The sequence below is a fragment of the Misgurnus anguillicaudatus genome, unplaced genomic scaffold (genome assembly GCF_027580225.2).
Source record: "Misgurnus anguillicaudatus unplaced genomic scaffold, ASM2758022v2 HiC_scaffold_34, whole genome shotgun sequence".
Classification (NCBI taxonomy): domain Eukaryota; kingdom Metazoa; phylum Chordata; class Actinopteri; order Cypriniformes; family Cobitidae; genus Misgurnus; species Misgurnus anguillicaudatus.
In genome coordinates this window covers 2479035-2504177 of record NW_027395284.1, presented here as the reverse complement: position 1 = coordinate 2504177, position 25143 = coordinate 2479035, and the positions used below count along the sequence as shown (strand labels likewise).

The window sequence follows — 25143 nt, the reverse complement described above, 5'->3', positions numbered from 1 at the left end:
GGCTGTGTGCGTTGCGAGAGGTGGCTACGCTTCACCTTTAGAGGGTGTAGATGAAAGGAGCAGAGGAAGGCGTGTGCATTGTGCGAGCTTTCGGAGGCAGGTCACGCGTTGCCTCAAATTTGCTCTATGTTTCAATCCAAGAGGTCAAAAAAATTGTTTCATAATGCAATGCATGCTGTGCTGTGTCCACCAATACGTAACATCTCAGCGTACAAAAATTCCAACCTGAAACAACACGTAGCGGTAAGTTATGTCTATTTGAACACTATTAATGAATCGTTTGGTAACTATGGGCACTTTATTGTAATACTATTTCACACACTGTCCGAGTGTTTTGTCATATTTACACTTGTGCAAGCAAATCCTGTAAACCAAACAACACACATTGTACTGAATGAACCCTTACAGACAGCAGTTCTGCAGTGGTTTATTTGTATTCATCAAGTTCATTGTGATGCTGTAAGTGTTTTTTTTTTGGTGTGGGTCGGACAACAGCCAACAAACAGCAGCTTCCTGTTAATAATATAATGTCTTACAGCATATCCGTTATTCTTCAAGCTCATTCCACCAGATATCAGTTTGATTTGAAACCAGCTGAACTTCACCATATATTGTTAGGAATATAATAAAGCACACTTCACATGTATATTGATGTTTTTTATTTATAAGTCTGTCTTGGCATAGACGTCAAAGACCAGAACAGCATGTGTTTCAGGTCACCTTTACTGTGTGTGTGTGTGTGTGTGTGTGTGTGTGTGTGTGTGTGTGTGTGTGTGTGTGTGTGTGTGTGTGTGTGTACGTGCCTGAAGTGTTTATGTGAATTATTTTGGAGACACTCTGTGGGTAGCAGGCGTTCACATCATAGATCTCTCTGTCATTTTTATGAGTGTTGTCATGCATCACTATTCTTCTTGTTTATATCTGTGATTTAAAACTACAAAACGTAAGGTTTAATCTGTTTTAAGTAAAGATCATCTGGGGAATATCATGTAAACATGTCATTTTATTACGTCTGTTGTTAAAATAATGAAAGCTGAAACTGGAGTGTCGATTCATAAAGGGAACGCGACCGAGCTTGTGCTAAAACAAGAGTTAATATCAGCAGGAGCAGAGAGGAATTTTAAACAGGTAGAATATAAGCAACGTGGTTTATGTTGAAAAATGTACATTTTTCTGATACTTTTGTCATGTTTATGTGTAAATGATGTTGGAGCCCCTAAGGGGACATGGAGCAAAAATTAAATAAAGTTTAGTTTGGCCCTGTCCCAAATGGCACACTCCGGACTTGTGGTCCTCCTCAGAGTCCACACTTTGATGACATCATTTAGTGCAGACTTTAGGGACCCTTGATGCGAGTCCACGTGGGTGCACCAGAGTCGTATTTTGGGATAGACTCGAGCGTCACCCGGAAATAGGTAATGGCCCTGTCCCAAATGGCACACACCTGACTTGTGGTCCTCCTCAGAGTCCACACTTTGATGACATCATCTAGTGCAGACTTTAGGGACCCTTGATGCGAGTCCACGTGGGTGCACCAGAGTCGTATTTTGGGATAGACTCGAGCGTCACCCGGAAATAGGTAATGGCCCTGTCCCAAATGGCACACACCTGACTTGTGGTCCTCCTCAGAGTCCACACTTTGATGACATCATCTAGTGCAGACTTTAGGGACCCTTGATGCGAGTCCACGTGGGTGCACCAGAGTCGTATTTTGGGACAGACTTGAGCGTCACGCCAGAAATAGGTAGAGAAGTTGCCCGTAGGTGTGAACTCCTTCCTTCCGTCATCTGATTGGTCTGATTGCTCTTTTGCAAGCACTTCTCGGTTGCTAAAGTGCGCAAAGACTGCTGCAATGCCGGTTTCGCTGAAGACCGCATCAAGGGGGCAAAGGAGGCGCTGATGAGCACACTTCAAAGCGTAAAAATGACAGATGGGACACCCTACGGACTCGTAGACTAAGCGAGCATGCGCAATTTAAGGCCACGCGACCGAAAGTCCACATAAAGTGCGCCATTTGGGACAGGGCCTTTCGTATGCGCACGTGAAACTATCGCGTGCACACGCGAAACTAAACTTTCTAAAAAACTAAACTAAAAAATTCTGCACATCAAGGTTTTGTATTAGCACATAAAACTAAACTTTAGATTTTTTTACTCCAATATCACCTAAAAGGCTCGGTAAATGACAGATCCACTTTGATGCGGTTATAATAAACATCAGATTAATCTGCACAGAGTAGCAGAGACTATAAACTCCGAAAATAAACGTACAAAAAAATCTAATAATTCCAATTTCTCTTCAAATCACTGCAGTTTTTTTTAGTTCAAACAGAGATGGTGATTGAGAGGCAAAAGTTATGGATTGTAGGCTAGCTTTGGGCAAACATCTAAACTTGAGTTTAAAAACATGTATCTTGTCCTGCAATATGCCCCAAAACACACTACAAAGAGGAATTTTGTAGTGTTTAAATGGTAAAAGCGAATGGTTCCTAATGGTATTTTAATGGAAACCATTAGAATATCTGTGATGGTTTCTATAGTTTTTTTCAGCAGGGCAACTTGAGGAAATATGCAACCAGACCTGCTGTTTGTGGGCTGTTTTGACTTCCATCAGGAAGCAGTAACCTATAAACCACCCAGAACAACACATCCTCACCCCATGTCGTCAATATTTGACGACACTTGACCATTCGTCAATATGTGACGGGGAGGGTATACCTTTCGCGTCATTTTTTGACGAACTGGGGACTTCAATACTATTACGTCCGTTGCATTCTCTTTCCTATTTTCTTACCATTTTCGCGTCGGTTTAGGGTTAGATTACGCAAAATTAAACAGTGTACGCGAAATTAAACAGTTGTCACCTGGCGTTGGGGTTAGAGTTAGGTTTGGGTAGGGATGTCATTATGTAAATCTAACCCTAAACCGACGCGAAAATGGTAAGAAAATAGGAAAGAGAATGCAACGGACGTAATAGTATTGAAGTCCCCAGTTCGTCAAAAAATGACGCGAAAGGTATACCCTCCCCGTCACATATTGACGAATGGTCAAGTGTCGTCAAATATTGACGACATGGGGTGAGGATGGGTTGCCCAGAAGACCCTACCCAGACCGCAGACGACTCCAGGCCGGATCCGCACCAAAGTCAGCGGCTCCAGTGTGGATCTGGAGCAGATTTGGCCCAAAGTTGCCTACTGTCTGGGTAGCAACCAAATAACAATAGCAACCAGAATACTGACAGATTACTCGCAAACATTGTCAGAAACTTTCTTGTTCAATCTACAGTAGTTTCATCTGTAAATATTCTCTCTCTCTCTCTCTCTCTCTCTCTCTCTCTCTCTCTCTTTCTCTCTCTCTCTCTCATCTCACCTTGCATTGTTTTGAAAGCTTGATTGAATTTCATTGATATGGGACAGCGGTGATATAAGATCTTCTGCTAGCAAAGCGTAATCCAGAATGCCAGACGTTTGCAGTTGAGCTACTTTACTTTACACATTTGTGCCCTAAATACACTCTGCATAAAAGATTCCTATACATACTGATGGTATGGGATACATACCAGCTGGCCTATTAATATTCTGATAGGCTACAAACCAATTGCAAAAGCAAAACCTTTGTGACAAAATGTTAAGTCCACATGTGATATGTTATACTCTAAAATACTCTAAATCTAAAATAATATGTGTACATATGTATTTTTTTAATTATGATGATGTCAATTTATAATCTCATATTAATAGAGACATTGTTGATTGATTTGTCACCCCACATTTTACAACGAACTATTGAAGCACAAGCATTTTATCATCTACAAATGCACCTCATTAAATTTATTATGTAACATTTTTTTGTGGATGAATATTGAGTACATTGAAATGACAGTGCCAGTGTATTTGATCAACCTAAAAGCAAATAATGTTCTCCTGAGAGGATGAAGGTCAAAGTATAAGATCCACATTGACGACACGTACTGTGATGTCTGCAGGTCATTGATCACAACACCATTATTTGGATTACATTTACCGCGGTATCTCTCTATGTTAGAGAGAGGAGTCTCTGACTCTCTGCTTTTTGTTTTTTAAACTGATCGACAATTAACTTTATCCGAAATCAGGAAAGATCAAAGTTATCCACTAAGTTATTCATATTGTATGAGATGAAATAGTTGCTCACCGCATACTGATGTGAATGTATATAAGGAGTATATATCTTAAAGGTCATAAAAAATCCTGTTGTTTCATCCTCTCGTTTTATTTGATATACTGTAGTCCTGTGGTATGACAAATGAATTAAACTGTAGTTTCATAAGATGCGTAGATGATGATAATAATAAAGTACACAAAATACAGTTTAGGGATGACTGTAGCATGCATTTAGCTGATTTTGTATGATTACACTTGAAATAGAGAGTAAATATGAGCATGATTATTACTAAAATATATCACAGTAAGTATGAGTAATATGTTACTGTTAGCTTTGTTTCAAAAATGTGACCTTTGACACGTCCAAACCTCTCTGACATCACAAACAAACACAAGGGCATTGAACTGGGAGTCATTTTCCATTGACTCTGGACGTGACAGCCGGCGTGTTATCATACCGATCAGATTTGTTCTTGTAATCTGGTTTAACACCGAGCATCTAAAGTTTCTGATCTCTCTATGTGCTGCTGATGTGAAGATCAGGCACATCTCCAAAACCTGGAGCTCAAGCAAATGCCACAGTCACTCACTTGACCTTTCACACTTTGGCTCTGTTTTAAAATCTAGTGAAGTTTACTATGTAGAATGCATTGGTAGCACACTACATGGGGGACACGTGGGACGTTCACTGCACTTTTCAACTCGCCATTACCATTCCCGCCATGTATTTTTTTGTTACTTACATTTTAGGGAATTAGCATTAACCCAATTACAACTGAGCGAAGCATCTTTTATGCACATGCGTCTGTTTGAGCTTCAAAAGAAAAGTAAAATGGGAAGGTCATTGCCGCGTCATCACAAAGGACTATTTCACATGCTTTTGGCATTCCCAAATTAAGCATTTAAGCACAAAAATTACTATTTACTCACATGCTGTTTGAAATTGTTGCATGTGCTCCCACTTGAAGTGCGTGCCTGAAACCTGCATCTTAAAACATTATTGCTATTTTGTGTATTTGATATTATGTGTTTGCATGGTTTATGGTTCAAAAACACATTATTTTCCACATACCGTACTTTTTTTTTGCTCCAGATTTAACTTGCTTTACTGGAACACTGATTTTGTACAAAGCTCATCGATCTGAAAAGCACTATGTCCCTCATTGGCAGCTTATCAGTATGTTGTGATTGGCCTGAATACCTCTGACGTCAGTCAGAAATGTGATGCTTCTTACCATGTTTTGAAGATTAGCTCACAATGCAATGCGGACAGGATCAAGTTAATATCGTCTTTACTGCCGAAAAAGCAGATGACCAAGCTGATCGATCAACTTTTACCAGCGCGGCTTGAGCAGAACGTAACAGATCAACATGATCTCACGGAAAGTCATGTTATAGTGACGAAATATTTGATTAATTTATTTGTGTCCATGGTACGAAATTCAGCTGTTTTGTGCCTTAAGCAAGAATGTCTTTTTTGTGTCAATTTCTATAAATAGTTTTTTGTCTCCGTGGCATGACTTTCTTGTGTCATTTTATGTATTGTTTCCTTGTTGAATGTAAGCGGTTGAGAAATTAAACATAGTAGCTTATTGGATCCGTGCACTTCCTCTCAAAAGTGCAAGAATGCTGTTTCTACTGTTAATCAAACAATGACAATCAGAAAAAATCATTTATTTGCCTTAAATGATTAACTTTTATAACTGCAAAAAGGAATAATCTTTTCTAAATTTAAACTATACACAGTATGGGGCGGTTTCCCAAACAGGGTTTAGATTAATCAACAACTAGGCCTTAGTTATTTTAGAACATTGAAGTAGGTTTTACAAACATACCTTAGAAAAAAACATTACTGGTGTGCATTTTTATTTTCTTTTTTATTTACAGTGAATGAATGTTGTATGATTGTAGTCTTTATGTTAGTCTGCCTAAGGATTACATATGAAAAATTGTTATTGTAACTAATTGCATTTACATGCTGCATTTTATACAACAATGTTCATGAATATGCATGGTCACTATCAAATAAACAATAAAATAAAATAAAAATCAATTTTGAGACAAAACAATGGCACTGATATATTTAAGATACGTCAGTGCAAGATGTTTTTTTAGTTAAGGTGCAGCTCAAACATGCATTTTATTTTGGGACTAGACTTAAGCTCTGTCTGGAAAAACATCCCTATAAGACTATGCATGCAGTATTATTTTATATTTTATTATGTTTCTACAGACCAACCTAAACAAACATAAAAAGCACTGTTTATTTGTATGCATGTTATATTATAATTATTTGGACAATTGCTCATATTTTTTATATTATTTATTATTTGTTTTCTATTACTGATCATTTACCTGTCTTTATAAAAATATATATATATATATATATATATATATATATAGGTCAAAGTGTCTGAATTATTTTTGGTCCTAAATTGTTTATCAATTACTGGTATACCACTGTATGAAGAATTTGTTGGGTATAATATGTCACAGTTTATGTCCTTGTCCCCATCACTTTTAAGATGACGGCTATGCCCCGGGCCCCCGGCACACTAACTGATATAACTGATATGAAAACTTACAAGTGATTGATTTCAAACACCCCAGACAGCAGACGACTCCTGGCCAGATCTGCACCGGAGCTCCTGGCTTTGGCGGTGCAAATCCGTCCCCGAGTCGTCTGCTATCTGGGACATCTCTGAGCTTTGACCATCATATATTTTTCTCCAAATTATCTGGAGATCATCACCTTCCCATCGCTAAACCCTCCAAACTTTAATTGATGCAAATTGAGGTATTTTGGTTTTCTAAGGGTGTAGAATAGACATCTTTGTTTGAATGAGGCACAGATAACAGGAGAGATGAACTTTAACAATTTAACACAACTTTATATGTGTTACTGTCTATCATTCAGCCTCAACATCCCAAAAACCTCAGATGAGGACAGGGTGTGTGTGTGTGTAAAAGGTCATCTCTGTTTCACTACAAGCTTTTGTCCTCTGAAGTTCTTCTTGTCTTATTCATGACAAAACCTCTTTTGATTCTGCTCTGACTTCAGTTTAGAGGACTGAGAAAGCAGAAGGTCTCTGGAGATATGACGATTTACCTCAGGAGAAACCTGGAAAATAAGGAAACCTCTGATGGGAATCCTTGAAGTGTCCTGTTTGTTTAAACAGATTTCAGCTTCACCATCACAGTGCAAACTATTTGACAAGTGTAGACAAGTGTAACAAAATCTTGTTTACCTTATTAATTTGGGCTTTATATTTTGGCTTAATGGCCACTTTGGATTTTTGACACCCAAAATAGTTCAATTAGGGTCATTTATGTTTCCAGTTAAATGCAATCCTGGTTCACTGTAAAAAGTAATACCTAGATCTAACTTATAAAAAGTGAGGCAAGTGATTGCATGGGAAGTTTTAGGTTGAGTCAACTTGCAACCTTTTTTAAGTATATTGAACACACTAACATTACTTAAAATGAATGCAATAAAATCGAGTTGAGTTAACTAATTTTACCTACTTTTCTTAGTACAGGTAACATATTTATGGTTAGTTGTTGTTTTTTATTCCGTGAGATGAGGGCACGAAACGTTTATTCAATCAACGCACCCACTTAGTTTCATTTTGGGCAGCTGTAAAGCATATTATAAAACGGCCAGTTCTGGTTCTTCATTCTGATTGGTTGAAACGCGTTCTCAGCTGTGATAAAACTCACCGGTAAACCCACGGCTCAAACCGTATTACATAGCTTGTATCACTGCGCCACTGTTGTTGTGTACTGTAGAAAATAACTGTCAAAATGTCGGATTTTGTTGTCAATTTTGATTTATTGGGTGGGCTAATTATATTATATTGTATTAATTATAATCCTCAACAATTGAACAATTAATGGCGATATCCAGATAAGTGTCAATAAATATTGTTGAGTTTTCTTGTTGATTAATCATTAATGCTTCCGTGAGGAGTAGTTGTACCGTATATTATCCACTGGGTGGCGATCTTACACAAACACTGATGCTTTCACTCAACACTTTAAAACTCAAGTGTATTTTTTGATCAGCGATCTGAATCGGATTTCTAACAAAAGTCATTCACAGAAATGGAATTATCCCAACATTTTGCTCAAAATTTGAGAGGATAAAAGAACAATTGAAGGTAGGGTGAAACGTTTTTATTTTGTTGTTTGAAAGCAGAGGGTCTGTTCTTTCATTTGATATATTGTATGTTTATATATCTAAAGAAGAACATTTTTCTGGAAGGCATTAATGTTTAACTAAAGCTGGGTGGCAACTCTTTTAAAAAACGCTGGCAGGGAAAGTGTCAAGCATGCTTCCAAGCATATCCACACGTCAACAGTTGCACGGTATAAATGTTAATGTATAAATTAGATGAATGTTAATTTATGAAAATAAACACCACAGTCTTAATGAATCATATTTTCATTGTGTCTTTGCTCCGTCTGTTTTGCTTGGGAACCGCTCTGTTGCAGACACACTTGAGAGGAACTACTTTGTTTGGCGGAAGACTAATATCTGTACTAATATAATTACAACTTATTTGCTGTGTTTTATTATATGAAATCCTGCTATACATAATTTGAAGCAACCGTTTTATAAACGCAATAAGCCCCGCGAAGCAGTGGGTTACCAGTGCATTTTATAACGGCTAAGGGGGTTTTAGGCACTCCGCTTCGCGTCGTGCCTAACAACGCCCCTTAGCCGTTATAAAATGCACTGGTAACCCACTGCTTCGCGGGGCTTATTGCTTTAACATGCTTCGGTATGCAGTCTATGCACAAGCACCAGTCTTCTGAACAATGGTAACTACAAAACTAAAAGAAGAAACAGAAACTCTTCCAAATATCGAAGATAAATGAACATTAAACACTAACAAGTCTTTCTTTTTAGTTTAAAACAAACAAAAAAAGTTTCAATTCGAATTTTACTTTCCAAATGCAGTCCCATGCAAAGCATGCTGGGAACTGCAAGTCCACTGCCTAGTCAGTTATGTTTACTAAAATAATTCATGTAGATTTAACACAAAATTTTCTTTCTTACAAATTTGCATTATACATAATAAAATGAAGTTGAATTTACTCAATAATGTGTTCATTTAGAATAACTCAAATTATTCCAATTTTTATGTTATTTAAACCCATATTTTGATTAAAAAACAAGAATTTAAATTTTTTAATACAGTTTACTCAATTAATTTTTGTTTAAATCTACTAAGGCACAGAAACACTTTTTACAGTGTTCTTCTCTTTCAATATTGCAGTAATATTGAAAAATATTTCAAGAATTTACACTGTAGGTTTTAAAGATTATCATTTATAGCCTTCACATGCTATTGAAATTCATAATTCCGACTTATGAAGTCGTAATTACGAGTTTGTTGTGTTCATGTGCTTCATTGTCAGAAAGAATGGAGGACCCCAGGTTCATACTTGTATGTGTTTTGGGAAATGTTATTTAAACACAGTATTTGCTACTTTAATGGCAACACAAGGCAATGAAGCTGTTGTGGATGAAAACTAATAAAGCAGCAGAAATCCTTCCCCCATCCGTCATTTCTCTCAAGTTTGAGGCTCGTCCATCTCGGGAATTCGGGTATAAAAATAAACACAACATCACGATTCAATTTTTACCTTGGAAATCATGTTTACAAAATATACGGCATTTCCTTTTAATGTATTATTTTCTCCTCGTGGTTTTATTTCTCCTCAGTGTGGCGTATTTGCACGGCTCAGAGATTTTCTGAAGAGGGTGTAAAGCACACCTGTACAGATAGCAGCACTCAATATGAGTTCATTAGAAAAGGATTAGATCTTTATATTTGTTGTCGACTGATGGATTAGACTTTTATGTAGAAATGTGAGACTAACACATGCGATTAACATTCACAGTCGGTTATTCTGACCTCATCTCACCGGGTTTGTGTTATAGATGAATGTCAGGGTATCAGAGTACATATATGCACATACTGTCGGATTATAATGCCTGTATTAAACCCCAAGTTAATGGGTGCACCTAAAATCCAATGACAACATTCTTTGCATTGAAAGTTTCTTGTGACAATAAGAAACAACTACAGACAGATTGTATAAAATGATTATGTAGAATCTCTATAACGGGTACGAGCATCTAGATGGTTAAAGCGTAATTTTGTTGTGTAACGATAAGTCATTCCAAAAACAATGGCGACGGGTGTGCATGACCTCATACAGCGCCGCAGTGTTTGCCTTGGGCACATTTTCAATTTTCTATTTTAAATTGCGCAGTTTCAAATGTAATTATAACGTAGGCGGTACTCTTTCCAAATGAAAAACTTTTGCACCTAAATAGATCACATTAGTACCTCAGAGGTACAGTACATATTAGTACTAAAGTGTGCATATTAAAACCTTATTGAAACTTCACTTGCACCACAGAGTGAAAAATAATCTTTCCAGTTAAAAAAAAAACAGATCTGCGATGTAAAAAGGAAATACAGTAGTTTATTTCTATACTGAAATTCATCATCAGCATTCACATTTAAATTGGCAATCATAATATCATAACATCAAATGCATGACACAGTGTGCAAAGGTACAATACTGCAGTCAATGGAAGTGCTTTGCTTTGAATTTAAATGTAATGTCTGAAAGAAACATCAGATCCATTACCATGCATTCATGTACAAAAAACACAAATACTAAAAACAGCAGCCATGGGAATAACATCAAAACATACTTGTGTAAAAAGTGAAGTTAACATAATGTGTCATAGGAATACATCTGCCTTTTTTAGAAATTGTTTCATTCCTATTCTAATACAGTGTCATTTTGTTCATTGTTCAGTGCATATAGTATGGAAGCCCATTTCCGTCACAAACGAAAATAAATCATGCTCTGCTAAATCATAATTATGAAGGGAAAAATCATAAGTTTGACTTTAAAAGTCATAATTATGAGTTAAAAAGTAATAATTTCTACTTTTTGTCTCACCTATATCGCCTTGAAAGTCAAGTGGATTTGAAACATTAGAGGTGGGGTTTCGTTAGTGGTTTTTATAAAAATTTTATGTTTTTGTACGATTCACTTACGAATTAGCAAACTTGTGAAATACGTACAAATTCTTGTTAGATCATGTTGGTCTGACCAACTAGCAATTAGTGAGAGCTTATCAGTTTTGCTATTTGGATTTAAATTAGACTTATCTTTCTATGTAACATACTTAAAACAGTTATGATCAGTCTTCAAGAAAAAAATACTGACTAATGACAAATTTTAAGGGGATGTGCACACCTGGCGTATGTTTTCAATTGTTTCCAATGAAAGTGCCTCGCTTTTCCATTCGAGAGAAGCTGACGGGTTTTGTCCGCGCTGAGCGCCAGCACTCAACGGTTATTCCACGCTGAATGCAGAGAGTTGAAAAATGTTCAACTTTTGGTGAAAAGCTCAGCTAATCAATGTCACTACTCACTTGGCCGTCTTTTCACAGCAGAGGATGGGTGGGACTAATATCCCAACAACCAACCGGCGCATCGTTCAACGACTGATAAAAAAGCATAAGTATCATAGCAACCAAAGCGCTCACCTGAAAAAAGCTGGAAAGTGCCTACAGTCTGTGTCCACATGCCATTTTTTAGCCACGTTTAAACGCTTAAGTGTACATGCCCTTTAAGACTAGTCTTACCGTTCATTCACACCAGCCGCGGTAGCGGCAGCAAAAGCGTGCTATTCGCATGTAGTTGGACGCTTGAACATTTTGAGTTTACTTGCTTAATTCGCGCGTGAAATTCTAGTCATTCGAGACATTTACGTGGAAAATCGCGTCATGGGAGGGGCTTCTGCGACTCAGCTCGCTCCCTGTAATCATGTCACTACTAGAGCAAGCTCCTGATTGGTTAACGCAACGCGAATATCCACCAAAGTTCAGATTTTTCAACTTGCATGTCTCCCGCTGCAACTCACGCCGTCGCGCATTACCGTGGGTTCCCACCAGCTGCGTCAAATTTGTGTCTACTGCATTTAGTTTGCCGCTTGAACATTTTGAGGTTACTCGCTTCATTCGCGCCTGAAAGCCGCACGTGAAATCGTAGTCATTGAGACATTCACGCGGACATTTGCATCATTGGAGGGCCTTCCGTAGGCTTCTGCGACTCCGCTCGCTTCCTGTAATTTTGTCAGTACTAGAGCAATCCCCTGATCAGTTAACGCAGTGCGTTTTTCCGCCAAAGTTAACATTTTCAACTTGTGCGTTTTCCGCAGCAACGTTCAATTCGCGTGAACTAGACGCGCGAATGAGGCGGAATCGCATCTATCACGCATCTAAATGCCTTATCGTGCCGTGAGACCTCCAGATGCACGTCAACACGTCTTTACATTGACTTAACATTGAAATCACTCACGCTTGACGCCTCTACTGTGGCTGGTCTGAACGCAGCATTAGGCCATTCGCACCATGCCATTTGTGTGTACCGCACGATGCCGATTTGCGTTTTTGCATTGACTTGTATATGTAAACATGTAAATCCCTCGCGCTTGCCGCCTCTTCCGCGTCTGGTGTGAATGCAACATTAGAAGTTTATGCCACTAGCCACTGGTATGTTGTAATGGAGCTCAGGTTTGTGAAGTTGTGTGTGTAGTTGTATTGGTTTGTGTATTTATATGGGACATATCCAGAAACTTGGATCAAAAGCTTTCCAGCATCATGCTGTAAATATAACCTGTGTGTGTGTGTGTCTATGATACAGAAAGGTCATGCATTTCTTTGTTGCCAGCCCTTCACAGAGGTGCTAACAGACTTTAGTCCAACACTACTGAGAGCACAAGTCATGCACTCACTGTCAGATCAAGACTTATTTCTACACTAACTAACTAACTACAGTAGTTTCCTGTAGATATTATGTTATTCGTCATTTGATGTGCTGTAATTCTGTAGTTTGGGTTTTCTCTTGTTGGTCCGTTGATTTGATGAGAACTCATTGTGGTGGTTTGGATCGGGTCGCCTTTAGTTCAGATGAGACTGAACGCTGTAGTGATGGAGGTAAAGAGAAGCAGAGCGCTGGCTACGACCACCTGATCGCTCGACCGATACACTACGCGTCCATTACGAGACTGTACAGGTCGAAATGTTAGCTCCATTGTCTTCCCATCATGGAACTTCAGAGATGAAAATTTTTCAAGCTGTTTGGAAAAAGAAGAATTTGTATGAAATCATTGTATCATATTCAAAGCATTAAGCGCAGAGTATAGTAAGTTTTTTTTCGTGCACGCAAATGTACCCAAACAGTCAACCATGGTTATTTTGTGGTTACCATGGTGTTACTACAGTAACCATTGTTGTTTGGTTTTAACTGTAGTAAAACCATGGTTCATTTTCTTTAAGATCATAGCTGAACCATTACAAGAAAAGCTATGTTAAGAGAATCTACAAATCCTAACTAAGCTGCTGTGATTCAATCATACCTGTTCTTTGCTGATAGGAATGGGATTTTCAAAGACAGTCCAGACCACGACTTCATTGCAGCCTGGTGTGGTTAGAGATCCATCGTAACGGTAATAATTAGTCATTTTCTCCTCTGACAGAATGAACTGGCTAAGCGAGATCTTTCGAAGAGTCATGTTTCCATCTGCAGAACAACACAGACAGAAAAGTCGATCACCTATCTGCTGGTAGTCAGTCCAGGATTAGAATTAACACAGTGTAGTGCTCTAAGGGTTACTACATTTGACCCCCCCCCCCCCAAAAAAAAAAAAAGTCTAGTCATTCAGGGCTCCAGACATTTTTCGCTGTATGGAGCACTGTAGCCTCTGACTTGAAAAGTTTAGGAGCACAAGCAAAAAAATTAAGGGCACACCTAAAATCAGACTTAACTCTATGCAGTTGCTGTACTTGTCATTATGCACAATTGATGAAACTTTCAGAATAGGAAGTTATGAACCAAAGAACCATACACAACTCCCTTAACTACTGTAATTCTAGGCAAAATATGCATACATATAATTTATATCCAGATAGCATAATGTAATGAGATAAGTGGCATGGCAATATACACTCACCTAAAGGATTATTAGGAACATCATACTAATACTGTGTTTGACCCTTAATTCTACGTGGCATTGATTCAACAAGGTGCTGAAATCATTCTTTAGAAATGTTGGCCCATATTGATAGGATACCATTTTGCAGTTGATGGAAATTTGTGGGATGCACATCCAGGGCACGAAGCTCCCGTTCCACCACATCCCAAAGATGCTCTACTGGGTTGAGATCTGGTGACTGTGGGGGCCATTTTAGTACAGTGAACTCATTGTCATGTTCAAGAAAACAATTTTGAATTGATTCAAGCTTTGTGACATGCTTGTACATACTTGTATCTTTTACACGTTTTTAATCTTCTATCCAGTTTTTCTTAACTGGGCACCTAATGTCAAAGACCTTTATTTTCATTTATAATGTTTTTGATGTTAATGTAGACTAAAGTTCTCCTGTTTCCTCTATCTCTCATCTCTGCAATGTCTAATTAAACCCGTGCAGGCTCATTTTCTCTCTGTTCTGAGTTATGTGTTGACCTCACGCGAGGCTGCATAGACCTATCGGTAGATTCAACTGAGCGCATGGGTACATGAAACGATTGATGGGTATATATAATAATAAGGAATTACAGTGAAGTTAACACAAAATCGATTTGTTATACAAAGATGTTTCATCTAATAAAATTGGACTTACAGCTCCAATAACAAACACTTCAACAAAATCTCAATGGCAATTTGTACATATTTTACAAGGTGGCTAATTTGTATGTTTTTACGCGATTCACTTACACCTTTACACCTTTATTGAAGGATTTAAGTAAAATTTCATATATATTAAAATGTTAATTCAAGCTGAACTGGTGTTAATATTCTATACATGTGATAAGTAAAGGCAAGTTGTTTGGAGTAATAACAACACTTACTCGTGTTCTGTATTTTCTTTAAGGCATCTATAAGCTGGTCATAGCCTTTGTTTGCGCTGTTTGATACCTGTCAGAAAAAAATCATAACGTATTCAAAATCTTCACGTCTGAATAAATCTCATGTTTATTCATTTAAAAGTGAACGTCAGACCTCGTAGAAGAATCCCAGAACTGCGATGCCAGATGGATCTTTCAATGCATCCTCTATCTTGTTGTATCTTTGTTTAATATGGACGATATGCAGCTTAAAATTGATTTATAATAAAAACCATCAATTATTTTCTGCATTTGCTTGCATTTATTGAATATATTTTTACTATTGCTGGTTCATGCATTATTCTTTATATTTGGTCACATATCTATTTCATGTGTTATTGGTACCTCCATAGGATACTGTTCTCCATCAATAGTGTGTTCAGATCCGGGTCCTCCCTTTGTTCCCCAGTGAAGATGAAACTGAACGGCTTTATATGTGTCTCCCAGGTTTCCTCCAGACACTGTAGGTGTGTTGGGTATATCCACCTGAACTGAAACAGACCGAACAGTTTTAACTTCTGTAAGAGACTTTGGTTTCTGCTGGTCTTCAGTCTGTGGTCTTACCGGAGTGACCGTTGTTTTTTATGATGCTGTCTAATTTGGTCTCATAACCGTTAAATTTAAGAGGCGTCAGACGCTCGTCCAGTTTGGTTTTCTTTGTCACGATGTTGATCGGTGACTGTCTGTTATTTCCACACTCTTTGCTTACGTCCTTCCAAAGCTCTGGACCTTCAAGCAACATTGAGATGTTTACTTAAGACTTGGTTAAGACTCTTTGAGTTTTCACATCAAGTGTTTGATTTACCTTTACAATGTCCACCACAACTCACTTGTGTCTGGTAGCACCAATCTGAACAGAAGCACAGAAGAGTCACGGTTAACAATGACTGATATGAGCTCTTATTTTAATCTAGTTTTTTTATTTATTATACTTTTATGTAGTTATTGGTATATAAAGTTTGTATACTATAAATGAGTTTGTATAGTTAAAGGAGACATCACAGGGTGACCAGAGAGGCATCCTTACAATAGTTCATTCAAGAATCGATTTAATTTCACTACTTCTTGGAATATCATATTTCATAACAAGACAAAACTACAATTTTATAAAAAAAAGTCTGTTTAATTCAGTCTCTATTCTTATAAAGCAGTTGTTCTCAAACTTTTTCTGCATGCGGCCCCCCTTGTGTACGGTGCATTCCTTCGCGGCCCCCCCAAAGAAAATATATGACAAAAACTGTTCTAAAATTTAACATTTTAATTAAACAAAACATATTAAGTTATACAAAGTAGTGCTGTTGGTTTTGTTTGTTTTGTTGTGTTTTTTTAGGTTTAATTACACAGAATTCATGATAAATTAATGTATTTTATAAAATATCATAATATTGGGGCCCCCTGGCACCATCTCGCGGCCCCCCTGGGGGCCCCGGACCCCAGTTTGAGAACCACTGTTATAAAGCCTTCATTCATCTTACTGTACACTATGTGTTTGTTTTTCTGTGACTTTCTTTTGATACATCATATAGCACATATTTAACTTTTTCCCCGTCTAGCCAGTGCCAGCAATTCTTATGATTTTATGAATTTAATGCATCCAGAAAATTTGCTTCCATAAATACAGATAGCAAAATATAATGAATATTTACATTTTGCAGATGTTATATATAAACATACAATATAACAAATGGAAGTACAGACCCTCTGCTTTCAACACAGTATAATAGCGAAAATATGGATTGCCATAAAAACTTGTCATTGGAAGGGAAAGAGTTAATTGTGTTTGGTGTGTAATACAGAAGAAATTTTAAATAAATTTTAATGACATTTATCTCTTTACAATAATGTTTTGATTAGCACTATAATATATTTAACTTATTTACCGCTAGCCTTTTTTGAAAAGTTGCCTGCCAGCATTTTTTTTGTGATTTTCACAAAGGTTTCACAAAATGTCTTCCTAGAAAATTTCTTCTAAAACTATATAAACACACAAATATATCAAATGAAAGAACATACCCCCTACCTTCAAACAAACAAACAAACAAACAAAACGGGAATTTTTTTTATCCTATCTATAATTTTTCTACGTATAAACTCTTAAATATGGGTATTTTTCTTTAAACAAAAATTTAAAAAAATTGCAAAAAGCTGAAACAATTGCATTTTTATAAAGGAGTTTTGTTAGAGATCAGATTCAGAACGATTATCAAAACATACACAGAGTTTAAAATGAGTAAATTATTATTTTTGCTTCAGTTTTTATAAATTAACATAAAAACTCATCAGGAACATGTTTTTATGCAAATGTTTTCACTTAAATGACGAGATAACTTGTCAATGGCGGGGAAAGAGTTAAAGAGGTGATGTCACATTTCGTTAACTGTAACTGCGCGTCAAGGAGCATGCAAATTTTAGGAGCTAAAGGTATCTGACCCCATCAGTGGTTTAACAAATTGCAATCTTTCTATGATAGGGTTAAAATAATGACACTTTGTCCTGCGAATGACCTAAAAAATCACAAGAATTACCTATTTTATATTTAGTTACAATATCCGAGATTTCTCATTCCATGTTTATAAAATATGCGTTCAATTGATTGTGATGTGTTTTTGTCTCAAATCCAAGAATTGTTCTCATATCTACAACATGTTAGTTGTTATTCTTCACCATTCAAACAATTTTAAAACACAGGAATCACAGTCGAGGGTTCACGTCTCTGTGTTATCTCTCTTATCGGCTCACAGATGACTCTAAAGCACAAACATCTCAAGAGTCATGCTTATGTTTCTTGTTTTTTTCATTTCACAATGCATTTCTTCACCTCTGCAGGGTGGAAATGTTGCAGAAATATTTATGAAAAATGTACACGCCTTTTGAAACAAAATGATCAGCCTTTTTGTTATTTCTGGTGTGGTCACAAAGACCAATGGTTTGCCAGGTCTTTCTACTTCATCTGTGATGTCATTTCCTTCTGCGGACACATGATAATCGATTTACAAAGAAAGTCAATGAAAGGGCAAATGAATGGGCACAGAAACCCAAAGCATCCTCTCTCCGCCTCACACCTGATGTTGACCTGCCACCTCCAGAGGAACATGAAAATCCAATTAATTCACTATTCCCGCCACACTCACAATGTCAACCTTGTGTGCTACCATTTCCCAAAATGCATTGTAATTTTCCTTAAAGTAGAATTAAATGACAAATGTTTAATCGTGTAACTCATGCTTCAGTCATGAATGATCCTCAAATCATGATGAGATTATTTCTTTAAAGAATCTAACATTGCGACACATTAATCCTCCTCAGTATACACCAACCACATAACAACACCCTACCTTTCATAACACCTTAAAGTCACCATGAATAAAAACTGAAAAACTAATTTGTTTTGAAAATTTATTTTTTAACAATTAATGTGCCCTCATAATCTTTAATCAAAAACGCAAATCTCCTCCCCTTCTTAAAACGATCTCTCTTTACTTCAGGTCATATGGTCTGGCAGGTGGGCGGGGTCTGGGAGAAGATCGCTGCAGTTAGCAACATGACCCAACTTCAAATGATCCAATCAGATCTCATTGGACAAATACAAATCCAGCCCTGCCTTATTTTATTTTAAAAGCCGGTTTCACTCGGATATACGTCACCACGGAGAAAATTAGGTAATCGCTCCTTCTGTTTCATTAAGCATTGTGTTGTTAAGTGTTTGCATAAACAGGAACCACATACAGATGTTGTCTGAAGTTAATCTTAGCTAGATCTTTGTTGACATCATCACCAGCATATTTCTGTACTTAAAGAAAACAAAAATCTCATAAGGAAGTTTACTTTTCAAAGTTTTGGTTTGGTTTGAGAAGAACATGAACATGTATTTTTTGCTCTTGTTTAAAATCTACAAAGTATCATCAACAGCACTGAATCTGGTCAATGGAGCACAATATCTGCGTGATCACAGCGACGTGTTGGATTTAACAAACGGTTCTTTGATCTATAAAGCGGCACGAGAAACAAAAGGTGCAGTTATATTTCAAAGGGCCAAAGACTTGACGCTGTTGTGACACAAAACAAAGAAAACAAACAAGGTTTTATTCACGTCAACCAAAACAAAACTCCAGCAGTGATATGTTATATCTCCGTGAATCATTTGATATCAGTGTGTGTTTGATACATAATCACACAGGAATGGTTTACGTATACACAGATTTTCGTTCAAGCAATTTTGACCCTTTTTTGGTCATTAAAAGGCATTTGTTATCAAATACATTTTGTAATGTTGTACAATGCGACTATGTTTAGGCTGCTATATAAAGTTCAGCAAAGCATGACATCACCAATTCAAAGTAAATAAGAAGCGTTAACACTGCTGTCCCGTGTAAATGTACCATTAGATGGAAGTCGCCATTTTATCACTGCATAGAGTACGTTTACATGCACAGAATAAGCGGATAACTAAAGCAGTTGGCAGAGAAACTGCGAAAATAAAAACTGATGTTATATTTACAGGTTCTGGAGATACGAAAAGAGATAAAACAATATAGCTTAAGACAATATAGCTGATCGACTATTATGTACTATAGGCGATGACGTCACTGCCTGCAAGAAACCTGACAAATCTCCAAGTCCCATGTAAACGCAGTTGTCTGCATAGGCGGTTTATTGATTTGCATGTAAACGCATGAAAACAGTTTTTTTATAATAAACAGATTTTTGATAGTAGAGCAGAGACTTTTATGCGTTACTTTGTGCTTACTTCCGCGTGTGACGTTTATCTTTCACACACGGAGACATGCGCAAGTGGACAAAACCGTGAGAAAACCGGTTAAGGTGTTTACATGCCACACAAAATCGGGGTAATGAGCAAAAAACTACCTGTGCCGATCGGTTTTTGCTTACGCAGTTTATGGGCTTTCCCCGATTAAAGAAAACCGTTTTACGCGTTTACATGACCCCACGTGTTATCAGTTTATTAAGCATAATCGGCGTAAGACTATGCATGTAAACGCACTCATTGATGACGTGTTTGTCTTGTGGCTAGTGATGGGCAATTTCAAAGCAATTAACTCATTCACCGCCATTGACGAGTTATCTCGCCAAACCGAATTTATCAAAAATGGAAGTTAAAAAGATTTAATGATTTATTTTAACTGCCTTTATGTTTGATAGTCATTCTGAGTCTGATCTCTAACATAAATTCCTTTACAAAAACGCAATTTTTTAAGCTTTTTGCTTAAAATGTTGTATTTTTGAAGAGAAATATCCATATTTCAGTGGTTAAATTAAGTGGAAAAAATTAATATATAATGAAACGTTTTTTCCCCATTTTGTTTGTTTGTTTATTTGTTTATTGTTTGTTTGAAAGCAGAGGGTGTGTTCTTTAATTTCATATAATTTGTATGTTTATATATTTATAGAAGATAATTTTTCCTGCAAGGAATTTTGTGAAACTTTTGTTAAAATCACAAAAATGCCGGTGGGCAACTTTTCTCAAAAAGGCTGGCGGTGAATGAGTTAAGCTTCATAAAGTTTCATTAAGCCTCAAAAACGTTTTCGAATCTTTTGTTTCAAACAGAGGTTCAGAGCAGGGGCGGAGCCAGACATTCTAGACATTGGGGGCTTATCCCAAATCTAGGGGCTGATATTGTCATTCTGAAACTGTAACATAACAATTTTTGACAATGCCACTTTAACTTCTCTTATCCAAAAATAGGCAAATATGTTTGCTGTAGGCTAATCCAGTAACTGTAAAGCTACATAAGCAGGTGAGAAATTGTTCTGCTAGTGTGGTCAAAATTGTTCTTCTTTCTTTTGTATCTTTACAGTTACTGGATTAGCCTACAGCAAACATATGTTGCCTATTTTTGGATAAAAGAAGTTTAAGTGTCATTGTTAAAAATTGTTATGTTACAGTTTCAGAATGACAACACAGAGAACACTTAGATTAAAAAATAGTTTATAAAGCTGCCATAAATTGAGAAAAAATATCAGCAGAGGACCATGCTTTGGAACCCCTAGATTTGGGCATAGATATGTACACTAGATCAGTATTTCCCAGAAAGTTTAGATGTCTCCTTATTTAACACACCTGATTTAACTCATCAGCTTGTTAGGGAGACATGTTAACCATTTTGGAAGGAGGCTGATAAGGTGAATCAGGTTTTTTAAATAAAGAGACATCTAAAACTTTCTGTGAGGGGGCCTCGAGGACCAGGATTGGGAAGCACTGCACTAGATGTCGCCTTGGCTACGGGAGTTCATTGGAACGAATGCGTCAAATAGAGCCGCCATCTTGAAACAGGGGAGCCCTGCATCAGCGTCATTATAGGCAATGGTGTAGCGGAAATAAAATCATCCATGAATTTGAAGTACAGGCAGAGATAGCAGCGTTACCTAGCTACTTCCTACTTCCTATGACTGTTCCAAAATGGTGGCGGTTTTGATGCATGCTTAGATCCCCAAGGCGACATCTAGTGTATATATCTACACTGTAAAAAAACTTTGCTGCCTTAAAATTTTTTGTTGAATCAACTCGGATTTACAAGTCATTTCAACTTACTATTATTTATCTTGACTAGACATGAGTTGTTATAATTACAGGTGAGTTGTTATAACTTATAGTTGAGAAAAGTCAACTTAATTTTATATTTTATAAGTTGTGATAACTCATCTCTGTTGACCTGACTTATAAGTCTGAGTTAATTTAACAAAAAATTTCAAGGCAGCAAAGTATTTTTTACAGTGATTTGGGCTAAGCCCCCAATGTCTACAATTTCTGGCTCCGCCCCTGTAGCCATGCAGATTATATAGAAGTTAACGCTATTTAACAGTATTTACATCACAACTATAAATATATACTTTTACAGTAATAACGAAGATACTGTAATAATAAAGATATACTGTAAAAATTTGCTGTAATTATGCAGTAACTTACTGTAGAAAATAAAGAAATGTTTTATGTTCATTTAACTTTGAACAAACTGTTGCCAGTAAATAACATAAATGTAAAATCTACAGTAAGTTACTGGCAGCTACTTGCCAGTAATACTGTAATTTCTGCAGACATTTTTTACAGTATACTTTTAAAAGTACTGCGGGGAGAATAATTGCCTATATAGTAGATTTTTACAATTTTTGTCTGAAATTTTCTGGGGACGCCTTACAGCCTTCTGGGGGACCCCAGACCCCAGTTTGAAAACCCCTGATATGTCTTCTATATTTTCATAAAAACGATTTACGTACGTCGCTCTGATGTAACATGAGGTGACAATTGAGAAATCAACTCTGCAATCTTAGATAAGTGACTTTGCGAGTTCTGCTGTGTGAGTTAAGAACTTTTATCTAAAAGTAGATTTTGTAATTTTGGAGATGAATTCACCTTTTAAGGATATCGTGACCTCATTGACAATTTATTAACAGTAAGAAATATTTTAAGAAATGTTTGTAACCAAACCAATCAAGAGGCCCATTCACTTACATAATAGGATAAAAAAATACTATGGAAGTAAATGCATGGGGCTCATGAACGATTTGATTACAAAAAATTCTCAAAATATCTTCCTGCATGTTCCAAAAGAAATGTATACAGGTTTGTAACAGCATGAGGTTGAGTAAATGATGACTTTTGGGTGAACTTTCCCTTTAAGTCATTCTTAGAAATGCTGAATGTCATTGCATAGAAAATTGAGCTTTTCTCTGAACTAACTTCACTTTTCTTTTGCAATGGATGTCAAGATGATGTTAGCGGATGTATGATGTCATATCTCAAGTTCACACAACTATCTATCAGAGTTCCTACAGGTATAAATTATCATGATCAACTAACATTGTTAATGACACAATATTTTTGCTAACGCAATCACTCATATTTTCATTTTATATTAAAATAGATGTCTATTATCAAAGTTAAAAATACTGCTTTAATTGCATTAGATAGCTAGCTTGTCATTGCGCGTATTTTCACCTGTCAGTAAATGACGCTGCGTGGTGCTGAGGTGGTAACCATAGCAACAATCCGCATGATTGACAGCGTGATCGTAATCAGTGGATACATCAAATAACGTAGTCGTTATTAATCATTTTATTTTAGATTCATGTTATTAAAAATAAACTTCTTGTTATTTAAAAATGTATTTTGTCTGGTTAACACAAAGAGAAATTCTTCAGCCAGACTCGAACCCTGTGCGCTCGTGCCTGGTATGACTGCATGTACGCGGATCATAAGCACTGATCTATAACTTATTAATCTGCATTATTACAGCTCAAAAACAAAACCTGACTCACTGTCCTTAAGAGAAGAGACAAAACTGCAGCTTCATATGAGGGTGACGAGGAACACAGACAGCGCGCATTCACCTCATAGACTTTTTAAGTGTTTTGCGCTTGAGATGACAGTAAAGGTTTCTCTTCATGATTTGATAAACAGCTTCTGGTCGACTGCTTTAGGTAGGAAAATGTAAACATCTGATTGACTAACATTAAGTGTAAAATATCTAATTTGCTTTAACAGCAAAAACAGATATCTAATGGTGTAAAAAAATAAGCAGACAGGCTGTTCGTCCTTATTTTTGTTTCTGAATAACATAATTTATTAGTTGTATGTTTAATCGGTATTGACACAAATAAATGAATAAAGTGATGAAAAAAGCACAATAAATTAATTTCATTATCACAAATCTACTTCCTGTTATTTAATTAAAACCTTATTGTTATTAATACTAGATATTGGTCACTGGATCATTCAATCAGACTAAATGCATGCAGGGGATTTCTATTAAAATAATTATTTGCATTCACTTTAAAATTTTAAAAATGAATTAACTTTGCATAGCAGTTAAACTGTTGACCTTTAAATGCACGTTATATATTTATAAATAAAAATTCATGAAACATAAAGCTGATATATTTTTTATATTTTTTGTATAATCATTGGTATCGAAATATCCTAATTAGCATAACTCATTCAGTTACATCCAACACATCGTAAAACTTTAATTATCTCGGTTTGTAAATAAACTGCATTACACTTTATGAATTTTAAATGCATAATCAATTAATAAAATAAATGCAAACCCATCATTCAATACATAGTGAATCTTGTGTACTCACTTGCACTGCTGGATAACTGCAGAATTGATGTCAGAAGGTAAAGTGAAATGAGACACTTCATTGTGAGCGTCCTGTGACTCCAGCAATAACACTGATTCATTCAAAAGTGACCCTGAGAGAGAGTCTGATCTCCTCTTCTATTCTAATAGGCTATATCTGTCAATGGACAGCATTGAGTATTTGGCTCCGCCCACAACACGTTCCTCTGATATCACAGGTGACATCACACTATATACAAATATATACACATAACATTTATTCATATTGATCCACATTTATCCAAAGTGACTTCAGAATCTGTGATTCATGGGATCGAACCCATGACCTTTGCATTGCTAACAATAACACAGTCAACTGAGGATATAAATCCCATATAACATGTTAGAATTATTTACTGAGGTTAATCTTATTTAAAGTATTTAGTTCTGAGGTGCATACAGTTGTTGTAGTTGTGATGTTTGTGGGGTTTAGTTTTAGCCCAGTATTTCAGAGAAAAAAGATCTGTAGGTTTATGCTTTGTCCATAAATTTAGTGACACTGTCATGACCTGTACATACATTAAATGTGCAGTAGACCCTGTGGTCAATGTGAGAACACATACATGTGAAGAAAATGAGAATTTGTGTTATAGTGACATCTAGCGGTGGACGAAGTTAAGGCAGCACAATTAAAAAGAGCCAAAAAGAGTATTTAGTAAGACAAAATTTCTATGCATTTAGTTTTAACAGGGCCTAGTTGATCGACTATACATTACATTTTATTGTAGAGCTCAACCTGAAATATATATTTTCCTTATTTTCTACAAAAAGATAAAATAAATCTTCAATAAAAACTGATCCAACCGAGTCACACTCTTATAAAAACTCATACAAAATTAAACTAGGTTACTATTTAAAAACATCAAAAATAAACATAATC

General features: G+C 36.4%; 1 protein-coding gene and 1 long non-coding RNA gene across 2 annotated transcripts; one reads left to right on the top strand and one right to left on the bottom strand.

The window, feature by feature from the left end:
* LOC141363365 (uncharacterized) lies at positions 1-19565 on the top strand. The gene is made up of 3 exons (XR_012368875.1): positions 1-243; positions 18612-18785; positions 19036-19565. It is a non-coding gene; the product is annotated as an uncharacterized lncRNA (long non-coding RNA).
* On the bottom strand, positions 11134-24371 carry LOC129439528 (carbonic anhydrase 4). The gene is made up of 8 exons (XM_055198206.2): positions 24226-24371; positions 15932-15976; positions 15691-15855; positions 15472-15617; positions 15242-15334; positions 15091-15157; positions 13598-13761; positions 11134-13315 (listed from the first exon to the last, which is right to left on the bottom strand). The coding sequence occupies exons 1-8, from the start codon at positions 24323-24325 to the stop codon at positions 13145-13147; spliced, it is 951 nt and encodes a 316-aa protein (XP_055054181.2). The 5' UTR covers positions 24326-24371; the 3' UTR covers positions 11134-13144.
* Between the last annotated feature and the right edge of the window lie 772 nt (positions 24372-25143).